Source organism: Neodiprion fabricii, chromosome 3 (genome assembly GCF_021155785.1).
Source record: "Neodiprion fabricii isolate iyNeoFabr1 chromosome 3, iyNeoFabr1.1, whole genome shotgun sequence".
In the NCBI taxonomy this organism is placed as follows: Eukaryota; Metazoa; Arthropoda; class Insecta; order Hymenoptera; family Diprionidae; genus Neodiprion; species Neodiprion fabricii.
In genome coordinates, this window is record NC_060241.1 from 25,749,703 (window position 1) to 25,763,393 (window position 13,691).

General features: G+C 32.6%; 1 protein-coding gene across 5 annotated transcripts in view; it reads left to right on the top strand.

The window, feature by feature from the left end:
• Positions 1–12,443, top strand: part of LOC124179027 (vacuolar protein sorting-associated protein 13) — a 29,778-nt gene extending 17,335 nt beyond the window's left edge. The window contains exons 38-60 of one of the 5 annotated variants that reach the window (XM_046562984.1): positions 564–740; positions 1,858–2,082; positions 2,197–2,412; positions 3,087–3,131; positions 3,446–3,511; positions 4,459–4,662; positions 4,834–4,971; positions 5,047–5,193; positions 5,268–5,416; positions 5,500–5,611; positions 5,801–6,039; positions 6,189–6,351; positions 6,485–6,701; positions 6,793–6,968; positions 7,348–7,467; positions 7,575–7,687; positions 7,932–8,245; positions 8,385–8,506; positions 8,708–8,877; positions 9,197–9,311; positions 9,488–9,619; positions 9,717–9,884; positions 10,088–12,443. In XM_046562984.1, the coding sequence (XP_046418940.1) occupies positions 564–740; positions 1,858–2,082; positions 2,197–2,412; positions 3,087–3,131; positions 3,446–3,511; positions 4,459–4,662; positions 4,834–4,971; positions 5,047–5,193; positions 5,268–5,416; positions 5,500–5,611; positions 5,801–6,039; positions 6,189–6,351; positions 6,485–6,701; positions 6,793–6,968; positions 7,348–7,467; positions 7,575–7,687; positions 7,932–8,245; positions 8,385–8,506; positions 8,708–8,877; positions 9,197–9,311; positions 9,488–9,619; positions 9,717–9,884; positions 10,088–10,135 (3,576 nt within the window). In that variant the 3' untranslated portion in view covers positions 10,136–12,443. The remainder of the gene's footprint in view (positions 1–563; positions 741–1,857; positions 2,083–2,196; positions 2,413–3,086; positions 3,132–3,445; positions 3,512–4,458; positions 4,663–4,833; positions 4,972–5,046; positions 5,194–5,267; positions 5,417–5,499; positions 5,612–5,800; positions 6,040–6,188; positions 6,352–6,484; positions 6,702–6,792; positions 6,969–7,347; positions 7,468–7,574; positions 7,688–7,931; positions 8,246–8,384; positions 8,507–8,707; positions 8,878–9,196; positions 9,312–9,487; positions 9,620–9,716; positions 9,885–10,087) is intronic. The other 4 variants (XM_046562985.1, XM_046562987.1, XM_046562986.1 and 1 more) reach the window with 4 other exon arrangements.
• The last annotated feature ends 1,248 nt before the right edge of the window (positions 12,444–13,691 follow it).

Here is a 13,691-nt window from a genome sequence, read left to right on the forward strand (position 1 = left end):
AAATGTGAATCGCACTAGTCTACAATGATACGTTGTGTACACCAAATCAGCATTTCGTAGTGTTATGGTGTTAAATATCTGTCAAAACTTTACTGAGTAATGTGAAAGTGATTAAAATTGTGTTAGGTGAACCAAACCAATAGCTCACTATGTTAGGCATGAAGTGCACAACCGCGCATCTCGAAATTTGATAGTTAAAAATGGAATGTATTGAATATATATTTTTATTCGATTTTATTTCCCGGCTTCTTATTTAATCATCTGCATTCACAAATTTATATATTGCTTAACATGAAATGCAAAAAATCGATATTGTTACAAATATGTCAGTAATTGTTGTAAAAAGTGGTATTCTTACGTTACTTTTTAGAAATTTTTCTAGATGTAATCGAGTAATACAATTTACAGATGATAAATCGCATTTTATTGTGTGAGAAATTAATAATATAAACATTTATATCATTCAGGCCTTTGTTTAACACTTGCGTGATAGCTTTCGTGATGAAAAAATTCTTTGTCAAAGCTTATTGAACTTCTCTACCGGTGCTATTCTTCGTTTTTAGATGTTTTTCATGATGATCATGGTTGGTAGTTTCCTCTGTAATAACAACACTCTTGGTTTATTACTAGACGTCATCGACTGGCACAGCATATTAAATCGTTCTATATCTTATGTCGAGCGTAGATGTTCAAGTATAAATAAATCAGAAGTACCCAAGTATCTGGAAGGACCTATCCAGGTACTACCGTTCGTTAATCAACGTCTGCTTAACGCCTATGCACCCTGATTATCAAATAATATAAAATGTGAAGTTTATGCATGTAAACAATTCCTCAAGCTGCCTAGATAATGATTAGACAATTTATATGAGATATTTAATAGTTATAGTTAGCTTACTACAATTGTCTAATCTACTCAACAATTATTCCTATGCATGGTAGATTTTCAGTAACACTACACACATAGAATAATAGCTTTGATCGAATATTTTATCACTTTGATAACTTTTCTCTATACTTTCGGTGATATTGATCCCATCCATCCTGATATGTTGGTGAACATTCCTATGTATATCGTTAAGCCAATGATAATTTTTTTAAAATCAATCATATTTTAACGCATCACATTATTCCAAATCAATGACTCTCAATGAGGCAAGTGAATATACAGTGACAAGGATTAGGGAAAAACATTGCAATTATAAATGCATTTGGGCATGTTTTGATAGCCTGCTGAATAGGCTCGTGTTTCACTTTTTTCCATTGCATCTGTTCGAAAATCAATTGCAAGTTTAATTGCAAAACCATTTTTGAATTTTGAAAACTTTCAAGAGTTATTCTCAGTTTAAGATGACCAAATAATAATGTCACAATGAAATTCAAAAGCCTGCAACTTTTGTATTTTCGAGTGTTTGGTGAAAAGATTGAAAATTATAATCAAAGTTGCATATTTTCATTTTTTAATATCGGTAATAAAGCAGACCAAAATTTTTTTAATGGGTCCTAATAGTGGGCCCTATTATGAAAATGTTTTCAATGAACCTTACTGCTTGTGGCATAATATAGTTGCTTTTTTATGATACTGAATTAACTAAATCTTTTCTAAATTCTTATTTTGTATCTACTGTGCACTTTGCTGAGCAATTGTGTTGCATGACAAAGCTTTCTTATTTTTCAATTTCATATTATTTACGGAATAATATATTCAGATATTGATTTCTTAGGTATCTATAAACCAAACAGTGTGTAGTTGCTAGTGTATACATATGTTTCAGATTTGAATACAGCACCAACAATAGAAAAAAAAAGAAATTGATTTGTATAATTGTATTAGTTATACTGATATTGAATTTGCAGGCAGTCGGAGAAATTGAACAAGTTTACTTGGAGAATACAAGTCGACATACTATGTCGAGTACCTCTTATAACATACACTTATATCCTTCGGTGTATCTAAAAAATTTTCTGCCATTAAACATCGTCATTTCTTTGCCCGGTATTATGGATGAAAAACTCGTGGAGGCCAGCAAAATTTTACCGATATCTACAATTGAGCCTGGACGGTCTAGTATTGTTATAAAGGTAATCAGATTTTTAAGAGTAATATCATACTTACTTTTAATCATTATTTTATGAATAATTTTTCTAATGTATTATAATTATGTCTTTCTAATATATATATTTTTGATGCACTAGTTACCACAGTACTTAGAAAAAGATTGGTCATGCAGAGTTGAAATTCAAGCGAATCCACCAGAGTTCTCAGTCTGCTCATTTGAATCATACGACAGTCCACAAAGGGTTGTTATGGACTTAGGCATACATACGTCTTTCAAACACGGCTCTTTAATCATGGCGTTGTACTGCCCATTCTGGATGTTGAACAAGACAGGATTAATGTTGTATTACAGGGTAAGTTTATCGATGTTTTAATTATGCTTGCGTTTCAAATTTTGAAGTACACTAATATTGTATGACAAAATATTACATTTGAGGAATAACTTTATTCGTGTTTAATATTCCTTTCAAATCCAATTTTACGTCCCGTAGAACAATTTGCTGATGAAGTTCCTAACATGTTGCCCTAATACTACATGTTACTTATGTATTAATGTATTGTTTTCACGAAATACTTAGTTTGAGGAAGAATTCAAGAGACAACGTTGGCTAACTTTGCCTGCGTACCCATTTTCCTGGAGATTCTAACAATTTAGTTGTAATTGTATTCATGACTCGTAAATACAAGTTGTCATTAAATTGTGTCACTTTTCGAGAAATTGAAGACCCAATCTTCTACCGAGTATAAGTAGATAATGATTACTTTTATATTCTTTTTAGCTCTGTATAAAACTTATCTTAATTTATCATAACTATTCAATTGCTTGAGCATGTCATGTAAACATTTTAACGATAGCTCGTATGCTTATGAGGTTTGAAAATCAACAATGATAACGAATCTCTAACTTTGATTGTTACTAACTCTGTACAAACTTTAGTAGGATAAATTTATATCTGTACTTATCTTGTGGTTGTTGGCATTCGTAAGTAATTGATGAAAGTATAACTGTGTTACAATTATTTTACAGAAATCGAGTAAGTCCGCAGGCAAAGATCATTCAAGTCCCACCAAGGTAGAAATTAATATATTCTCTTCAGTGTTAATTTGCTTAATTTAGGATAGGTTGAGATTGGCGGCTTCTGCATATGAATGGTGTAGGTGCACTTCCTGGTGTAGGTCATACATCGTATTGTACAATTGAGAAGTTGCATGTGGAGAAGGTGTTTGTGTCCAGAAACCAAGTCTATTATTTACGTGGTACAATCGAAGTATTTTTTTAGACTTAATATTGCTAAATATTTTACTTCCATGTAAGATTAGGCTGAAACATTTTCTCACGAACATCTTTTTTTTTGGGTGTAATTCATGCTGAAAGGTACATTTCAGAGATGGATTTCCAGTCTAAAACCTCATCCGCGTCGTGGTGAATATGACAAGAGAAAAGGAAAATCGGTGATTGAGTACATATGATTTAATTATGTTGGTTTCATTTTTCTTTTTGATTTAGTAATGGTTTTTTCATAACAGTCCCAATTTTCTGTTATTCTTCAAGGCAATTCGTATTCACATAGTTTGTAGTAGTTTGTTGAGTATTATTTATTGTTTCATTTGTTGCCCGAATGTTTGATTGAATTTACAGCGTTTTTTAGGGAATTGGTCAACATTGCCATAATTTATTACAGCTTTTCTTATAACACTTTCAACACCATCATCATATCATCGACGTTTTAATTGCTGTGTTATGTAGATACTAATATCTTCCGATTATGTATAACAGATTGTCATTATATCTTAAGATGGCAGTTGGTTTCTCCAATTAGTTTTGCATACAGTCTTTTTCAAATATTCATTAGTACATTCCCAATTTTTCTCATTCAGAAAGCTACAATTGTCTACATAATATGAGCAAACCTGGTATTAGAATCACTTGGAAATAAAGCCTTACCATTTGCAGCATGAAGTCTAGTGGAAAGCTACGTAATGATACTAATATGTATGATTAATTTTTAGTACACCGGAACTTCTATTTATATTTGCATGTTTATTATTTTGGCAATTTATATGTTTTATCACTGCAACATATGCAATAATATGCCTAAGGAAATTCCATTCTGTTATGAGCTACTATTGAATACCGTGTGAAACCACCGTTTTTTATTACCTTTACAATGCTGTTATTTTATTGTTTATAGTCAAACAACCAGATGCTGTTAAATGATGGTTTTTTCATTTTTTTCATAATTTAATTCACTAACTAATTACATCACTATGCTGTAAAAGGAGAAAGGCATTAAATGTAAAATAAATTGAATTTTTACAACTGAAATATGATTTGCTTTCATAAGTGTGAAAAAATTTGAACTGACATTATTTTCTCAAATATTTTGTTTCTTTTTCAGAGTTCAGAGGACAACTTGAATGTTCTCTACCATCCGGAAACTTATAAGGGTATTATTTTGTTTTCGTTTAGTAGAAAAGCATTCTTTGGAAAAAAGAAAGCGATGATAAGAGTTGAAGAGGGAGAATGGTCAGATAAATTTTCTATTGATGTTGCTGGAAGCAAGGGCGTCGTTTCTTGCAAATACAAGGGTCTTGTTTATCAGGTTCGAAAAATTTCAATACAAATTGATGATGTTTAATTGAAATGAATTCAGATCTAAGATTTTTAATGTTCTAATAATAATGGCTCAACGAAAGAATGATTTTAATTAAATATAAATAATATAGGCACCTGAATGGTTCTGAAGTAATGTAATTTGTACATCTTCTTTCAGATTGGCGTCCATAACCAGCTGACTTACAACTCATTAACCAAGCAAATTACGTTTACCCCATATTATGTTTTGATAAATAACTCCGATTTCTTTATTGAATGCCAAGAAAGTGAGCGACCCGCTGATCCTCTCTTTAAGGTCAGTAAAACAACCTTTGAGAGAAATATGCATGCTTTTAATAACTACCAGCCAATAACATCTAAACCGATATAGATACCTCCTGGTGAATGTACTGCTTTTTGGCCTCGTTCTGAACAAGAAGTGAAAACGTTAAAAGCGAAAGTAGTGGGTCATCCAGAGACAACACCAGCCTTCATCTACACCGACGTTCACACAACATTATTAAAACTCGAAAATAAGGTATTAGTATTTCAAACCAAAACTTCTACTCTTGAGCACGAAATCTGATGAATTATTTTATTTTCATGTAACAGTATGGTGGGATAAATGTTGACGTGCAGATTAATGAGGGCGGAATATATATTTCGATGTCGGGTTACAGTCCTGGAAATGCTCCCGCTCTTATCATCAACCATACTTCGCACACTATCAATCTTTGGGAGAAAGGATCCATGAATGTCAGGTACCTCAACTAACATAACATATATGACACAAATAATGCATTGTAAAAAATTCTGTTCTGTTACTTAAATGTAATAATTACAGGTCAATTCAATCATATAACCGGATGTTTTATACATGGGAAAACCCTGCTGGATCAAGAACGTTAGTTTGGGAAGATGGAAATAAAAAAGAAATTGAAAATGATCTCCGGCAGGTAAGCTCAATTGTTTACAAGATTTTAGGGAATGTATAGTGACATTCTGCCTAGGATTCATTAAAAACAACGAAGTGATGCTATGAGGGATCAGTTTTGGGTTACGGAACTATAAAAAACAAATAGCTATTCCAGTATTATTATTATTGTTGTTGTTATTATTAAAGTGCTATTATTTAATTTTTCTAGGATAAGCTAGGTCCGTTTACTTTGCCAGAAGTAGATGAAGAGGTATTTTACGTTACGTTTCTTGACGGCATTCAACGCGTACTGTTGTTTACTGCTAATCTGAAAATTGCCGAAGACTGTGAACTGGCTGGAGCTTTGGAAGCTAATGATCAAGAAATCACGCTAAATATTCATGGTGTGGGAGTGTCATTAGTGAACAATATAAGTAGAACCGAACTTCTATACATGTGTATTGCCAGGTAAGTTATAGATTTTATTGCATAGTTCAGTAATCAACTTTGAGTTTGCGCATACTTATATTAAATTATGAACACTATTTAGAATTTATTGCATAGAGATACAAAGAATAATCGATGATTACTGCATAACCATAATAATGACTTCCCAGCTCTGGTGTTATTTGGGAAACGCGAAAATCTCTTGGGGGTCAGTGGCGCGCATTGAGTACAAAAGATGTAATTGCTATCGAAGATGGATACCAGAATTATCTTCGTGAACTTCAAATTGGCAGAGACCCGCCGTATCGAATTATGCTGGAACCTAAATTAGAGGTCGGTATTTGCAATAGTTTTTGTACATATACATGATTCAACCGCAATATCATAGTATATAAAATTACACACGATTAGTAAATTTATTGTATCATAATTTTTCGGGAAATAACGAATTTCTATACATACCCAGGTTGACTACCTCAATATGCAGATGATGAAACCACATCGCCGATATATCCATCGCACTTTCCAAACTGGATTATGGATGCAGTATCGCTCATCTGTACATCAAGTACAGTTGCATGCCAAAATAAATCGTCTTCAGATTGACAATCAATTACATGATTGCGTCTTCCCAGTGATCTTAGCTCCAGTTCCACCTCCAAAGAGCATTGTTCACAGTTCGGGTAAGATGGCTACATAAGGAACAAATACCTCAGCATTTGAATTTGCAAAATAACTCCGTTACCGAGTGTAACTACATACATACAATTTCAGTGATGAAACCGTTCGCTGAACTAAGTATTCTCAAACGCCTACTGGAGCACAGTACTGTGCAACAATTCAAATATTTCAAAGTACTCATTCAAGAATTCCACATCAAGGTCGACATCGGATTCATTGGCGCAATTACGGACTTATTCAAAGATGATGAGGCCAGTGATGCAGAAGAGGTAATGATACCGTAAAATATTTTCTGAAAACAAATTTCATTTGCACGTTCAACGGAGCCAAAGTATCAATAAAGTACTTTTTTCTTCTCAAGCATATAGCATTGGTATTACTCACTGTATGAAAGTGATGTACCCATCTCTGTACCTATTAAATTGATTAACTTCTCGAAATCTCTAAAGCTGTTGTATGTTGTTGCGAAATATATGTTGCTATTATTTTTACACAGTGATCACCAACATCGTTGAATTTTAAAAACAAAATAATTTCTTAACGCTCTGAATTTCAGTATCCTAGGTGAATGTCTTAAATCCTTTGCAACGTTTAATCAAAATTTGATTTGCATCGAATGGTAATTACGTTGAAATTTTTCATCTATAGAGTGGACTGTTTCAACAAGACATGAAGCTAGTCACGGAGCCTCTGATGTATCATGTCAGTCAAATAACTACAGCCGAACAAAAGAACTTTTTCGATTTGTTGCATTTTTCTCCACTTAAGGTTTGCTTATTATTCAATAATTTGTAGACGCAGATCAACACAATTTGTCGTTATAATATCTTCGGGGCACATACTTTCGTGAGCTCATGTATAATTTGTTATTGCAGATTCATATAAGTTTTTCAATGACTGGAAGTAGCACACAATTGCCACAAGTATTAAATGTATTATTACAAGGGATCGGTGTTACTTTGACGGATATAAATGACATTGTGTTCAAGTGAGTAATAGCAAAATCAACTTACAGCAAAGTGTGCAGTCAAATTGAGTTTGGGTTCTATACTTTTCTTGTCTGTTGATTGGCTGAAAACTAGAGAATCTGCACTCATCTTCACTGTGCATTTTTTTTTTTGTAATTCGAACTCGCCATATATGTTGCTTTATATCATGTAAGTTTACAATGTCACTAATAATATGCGACATTGAAAAAGATAGAATAATAAAAAATGAATTCATTATTACAGATTAGCATATTTTGAAAGACAATTCACCTTTATGACGCACAATCAATTGACATCAGAGGCAACAAATCATTATGTAGGACAAGCGATCAAGCAAGCTTATGTTCTTGTCTTGGGCTTAGACGTTATTGGAAATCCATACGGTTTGGTGGTCGGTACCATGAAAGGGATTGAAGATTTGTTCTATGAACCTTTTCAAGGTGCGATTCAAGGTCCTGGTGAATTTGCTGAAGGTTTATTGCTCGGAGTCAGAAGTATGTTTGGGCATACTGTTGGCGGCATGGCAGGAGCCGTATCAAAAATTACTGGAGCCATGGGTAATTGAGAAATGTTTTATTCAAGATAATTATACTTTTGATTTGATATGCCTCAATATTTTTTTGCATAAAAAAACTACTGCATTCAGAGTAAACATTATTTGTGATCTAGTTAATCACAACTTACAATAATTTCTAGGCAAAGGTATTGCTGCCCTCACGTTTGACAAAGACTATCAACGTAAGAGGCAAGAACAATTAAATAAACAGCCAGCTAACTTGCAGGAAGGTCTTGCACGAAGTGGCAAAGGTTTGGTCATGGTAAATATAATCTTTATGTAATTTAACACAATTTATCCAGCATGTAATGTTAGTCATACATTTATATAGTAAACTTCAAATACGATTATAAATTAATGTATTATTGAATATCAAAAGCATAACACATAAGTAGTATTTTGAAATGGAATACAAAAACAAATTTGAAGGAAATGCAAAAATGAAAAGTATAAAAATTTTTAGGGAGTATTCGACGGTGTAACCGGTGTTGTCATGAAACCAATATCAGGTGCAAAAGAAGAAGGCGTTGAAGGATTCTTCAAAGGATTTGGAAAAGGTGTTGTTGGATTAGTTACACGACCAACTGCCGGTGTTATAGATTTTGCTAGTGGTTCATTTGGTGCTGTTAAGCGGTGACTATAATTTTTCAATAATTTTATGCTAATGTATGTAAATATGCGAATCTGTGTCAAATAGTGCCAAATGTCTGCGTTGTTTGATTTAAACACTTTTGCAAATGTTTTTTCCTTAGTTTCTTTTTTTGTATTCATAACTTGAAAAATAACTGAATGAGCTATGTATCATTCACAAGAACGTTTACTGCAAAAATTCGATATTTCAAGGACCATTGACATGAAGTAAAATTTAAAAAATTATGTGCGACGTGTGGAAATGTGCCTTACATTTCAACGTATTTTTCAATTGCACTACGGTTTTTCACATTTGTTACAGGGCTACGGAAATGGGCGAAGAAGTGAAAAGAGTCAGGCCACCAAGGTTCCTACAACTGGATAATCTTGTTAGACCATATATTCGACACGAGGCGGATGGCAATAAAATTCTTCTTGTAAGTTATAAAATTCACTGGTGATTATCTTTAGATTTCATCACCTGAAATGTATATTATGTTACATTATAGATGTTACACACGTGGTTTCTAATCTTTTCAGTAATTGTAAATCAATGTTCAAATATGTGGACTGAATGATTAAAAAAATACGTGTAACATATATTTATTTTTAGGAATTAGAGAAAGGAAAATATGCCAATACTGACATTTATGTGTATCACGTCAACGTTAACAAGGATGTAGTTTTGCTCACTGACAAACGCATAGCCTTCCTTGTACACAACGATTTGTTTGGCGGCTGGCAGGTTGGTGCACTTATCTTATTTATCCATCATTTGTGTTCTAAATTTCAATATCGATACGAGGTGTAATATTAATCTTTTAATTTGGTTTTCAAATCAGGTTGAGTGGTCTTACACATGGCCAGAAGTTGGTAATTCACCAAAGGTAGTCGAAAGAGGAGTGGAAGTTCCAGTTAAAGAGACTCATAAGAAGAAGAAACTTGGAAATTTCTTTAGTGGCACTGATCACGGAAAAATCATATTAGTTTCAGACCCCGAAATAAAACAGGTTAGTGTTGAAAATTTTCTAGGAAAACCGTGTTCTATGCAATCTATGCAATATTATTGTCGATCAACAGAATTGGTTTTAATTTCATTACGATAATTTCATGCATAGCATATAATTGTATTTTAGTGTCTGAATATAGCATTTTAATTATTTTTAGTGATAAAGCAATTTAACCACAAATACTTTTGTCCAAATCTGTTTAGGTTTTATGCAGGAAAATTGAAGAGCAAATCAAACAAGTTTCATCATAAGTTGAGCCTTACCGAAAATGTATTTCATGGCTGAGTTTATCCTATCTAGGTAAAGATGCGGAAGTAATTGTTATAAGACAAGCAGAGCATCTATTCTCTTTATACCGATATATAAGCTAAAGTTTTCTCTAATACTGCTATCAAACAATTTGAAATCTTTTTCTATTAATTCACCTGAAGACTGACATACATAATATATACATGTGTACGAAACCCAGCCCAGTATGACGAATAAATGCACTGAAAGTCTAGAAGTAATAGTAATATATTTTCAGTTGTATATTAATATAATTTTATCATGCAAATATGTAGGATACCTGCATACAAAAGTGCCAGAAGATCTTGTACCTAAATTATTACTGTTACTATATACAATGTATCTACACAAAAGCTTTTTACCTAACTTAATATACAATTCTCGTATATTTATGAATTGGTACTAACGGTGTATACATATTAATGTAAGCGCTTTATAGAAATAGATTTATTGTTATATATATATATAGTTATATATATAGTTATATATATGTATATATAACAATAAATCTGTTTCTATAAAGCGCTTACATTAATATATATATATATATATATTTCTGCATAATAACGCAAGTACCAACATATATTCGGATGTATGTATATCATGAAATTGTTTCCATACAATGAACGTACGTATGGAGGGGTTTAGCTCAACTCGACCACCTTTCAGACTTCAATGACGTCGATTTCCTTTTTCTTCTGAGATTCTGTATTATAATGTGATTTTGCGCACGATTTTTTCGACCTCTCATTTCGGAGTTTTCAATAGCCAAAATTTGGTGACTATTGACATCCAATAATTTTCAGTTCGGGATATTTCTGAAGAAAAAAATATATTTTACAATTTCGCAACGACGGTTTTGTTGCTGAAAATTGATTTAAAAGGCAAAAAGTCGGTTTGGAAAATTAGGACACATCTTTAAAGGTTCTGAAGTAATAGCTTTTTCACAACTAAAAAGTTGAAACACTGTATCCAACAAATTTAATATTATGCAATAAGCTCTAAAACTTATTGCCGGAAATTCTCGGCGATACTTTGGCCCTCTGACGCCCTAAAAAAATTATAACGACTAACCATTAAAGACAGCTTCTTGCATTGAATTTAAAAATGTTTGGCTCGAAGAATTGCGGAAAAAAGAAAACTAATTGAAAATATTGATAGTTCTTTTTTTAATAAAGTTTTGGCAACCAACATTCAAGTGCCAATGCATAAACTTTTTTGTTCCCAACAAATGAAATCAAGTATCCAACATTATAATGTTGCATTTTCAATTTCGAGGTATCGGTAGTTGCAAATTATTGGTTTCCAATATTCGCTAAATTTTTACTGCTGAGAATGTGGGATTTAGGCTCCAAATATTGAGGAAAAAATTATTTCTTTTATGTAGGCCATTTTACATACTAAGTTATATTCCGACGGGTACAAATCACGAGTCGTTAAAGTCTGAAGAGTGGTCTAATTGAGTATATAGGTATATATACGTACATGTGTGTAATATACGTATATTGTTTGTTGGACTATTCAAATTACGTACGCAACACGGAATATGTTTGTTACTATTTATTTGTCTATTTTACCCATATTAATGATATACCTAAAACAAACATAGTTTTGATAGTCATTTAGTTATGTATTATACATAATTTGTAATATATACAAATGTATTTACGTTGTGTGCATCATAGACATTTGTTGTCTAGCCTATTTACATGTTAATAGGTATATTTTCTACTATAATTTTTGGGCACAATACTCGAATTTCAGATTCTCGTGTCTCACTCTTCTCATTAGGTTGAATTCAGTTTCAAAATTAAAGTTTCCTAGTCAAATGCCGAGGTAACTTTTAACAGTCGTGTTTAGATCACGTGTGCTATCACCAATGTCAATCATGTCTATCGGCAATTGTACATTCTTTACAATCAAGGTTGGAATTGTTATCGAGATATAGTTGAGGTCAAGAAAAATGTTACAAAATTATTACAAATAACACCTGAATATGTGTAATTGTACTTCAATTAATAATTTCAAATTGAAGTTTAATAATTGTGAAGTTATTGAAGGTGTGAACTTCGAATGTTGTGCAAGTTTTATTTGTTTGAATTATGCTTTTTTACTCAAATATATTACACTTATTGCGGTACCTTTATGTTAAATTTCAAAGCATGCTAAAGAGACGTTTGATTAAATTTTTGCACCCAAGAATGGATTCAGATTCATTGATTACCTTTGTGTTGTTCCTCAGGTTGACGTTGAAATAAGGTACATAGGAAATTATGAACGTAAAAATAGTACAGTTTCGATTCTATGTTGCTATAGGAAACGCGACTTTCAACTGGGGATGATATATACAGGATATACCTATGTCATTATCATTTGAGGAATTGCTCCTCTCATCACACTATATGAAAACAATAGTACAAAAAGGCCAATAAAATAGGACACCGGAATTGACCGAAATCCTTTTGCGAAATACTTAAATAGAAAATGATTCGATCACCAAAAATTAACCGTATATGATGGAAGATCTTGGTCGGGCAAAAAATATAAGTCTAAAAATCAATTTTTTTGCATTAAGTATTCGATGCAAAATATGTTAGATATCTGATGGGATCAAAAAGGCTAATTTCAGTAAAAATATTGGAAACTATTTTTTTACACCTTTGAATGCTTCTAATATTTCTACCTACATCACTTGCATATAAAATACATCGAATTTATATGCAAGTAAATAAGTTTTACATTGAACCTTGCAATGACAAACGCAATTTTACGTATTTCAACTTACCTCTCGCTTGACAAATTGCTCTTTGTGTTAAAACTAATGTCTCTTTTTAAAATTATAATTGTGGTGAAAGGGAATTGTAGTAAAAAAATCAACGACGTCGAGTAAGAAATGCAATTATAAATTACGTATATCATTCACCCTATCGCTTTACTTGAGGTGGAGTTCCACATGAGCCCGAGTGGTACACGTCATAAAAACGAGGAAAACAATGGCTCACCAGCACCTAGCACACTGTATAAAGGTTGTTTATGTGCTTTTTTTTAAAAATTTAGATCGAGAAGCACACCTCGTTTACGTTCATAAAAATTTCCCAATCGTTGCAAAGCTTGGCAGCCTACCACGCGTACCGAAGCATATAATTGAAAATTGATGAGGACAATTGGTGGTGTGCGATTAAATGAATTTTATTGCAACTCTCCCTGGAATTGATTTCCTGCCCCTGATTAATCAGTTGGGCGCAATTCTGCATCCGCTTTATATTTTTTACCTGTCTATAAAAATAGACATCGCACGGTTTGACCAACAGCGTGCATTTTGGAGGAATTACCTTCATGGTGCACGTTGGCAAAGCAAATTCGTCCAGAAAAATTTCGTTGTACAGCACTGTTCTTTTCCCACATATGGCCGTACTAGGTCTGTTAAAAAATCCAGATACAACATTGTTGTCAATTACCCGGACTTCGACAATGTTACTACATGTTCTTATATTAATTTCCCAGATAGAGCGACGCTGT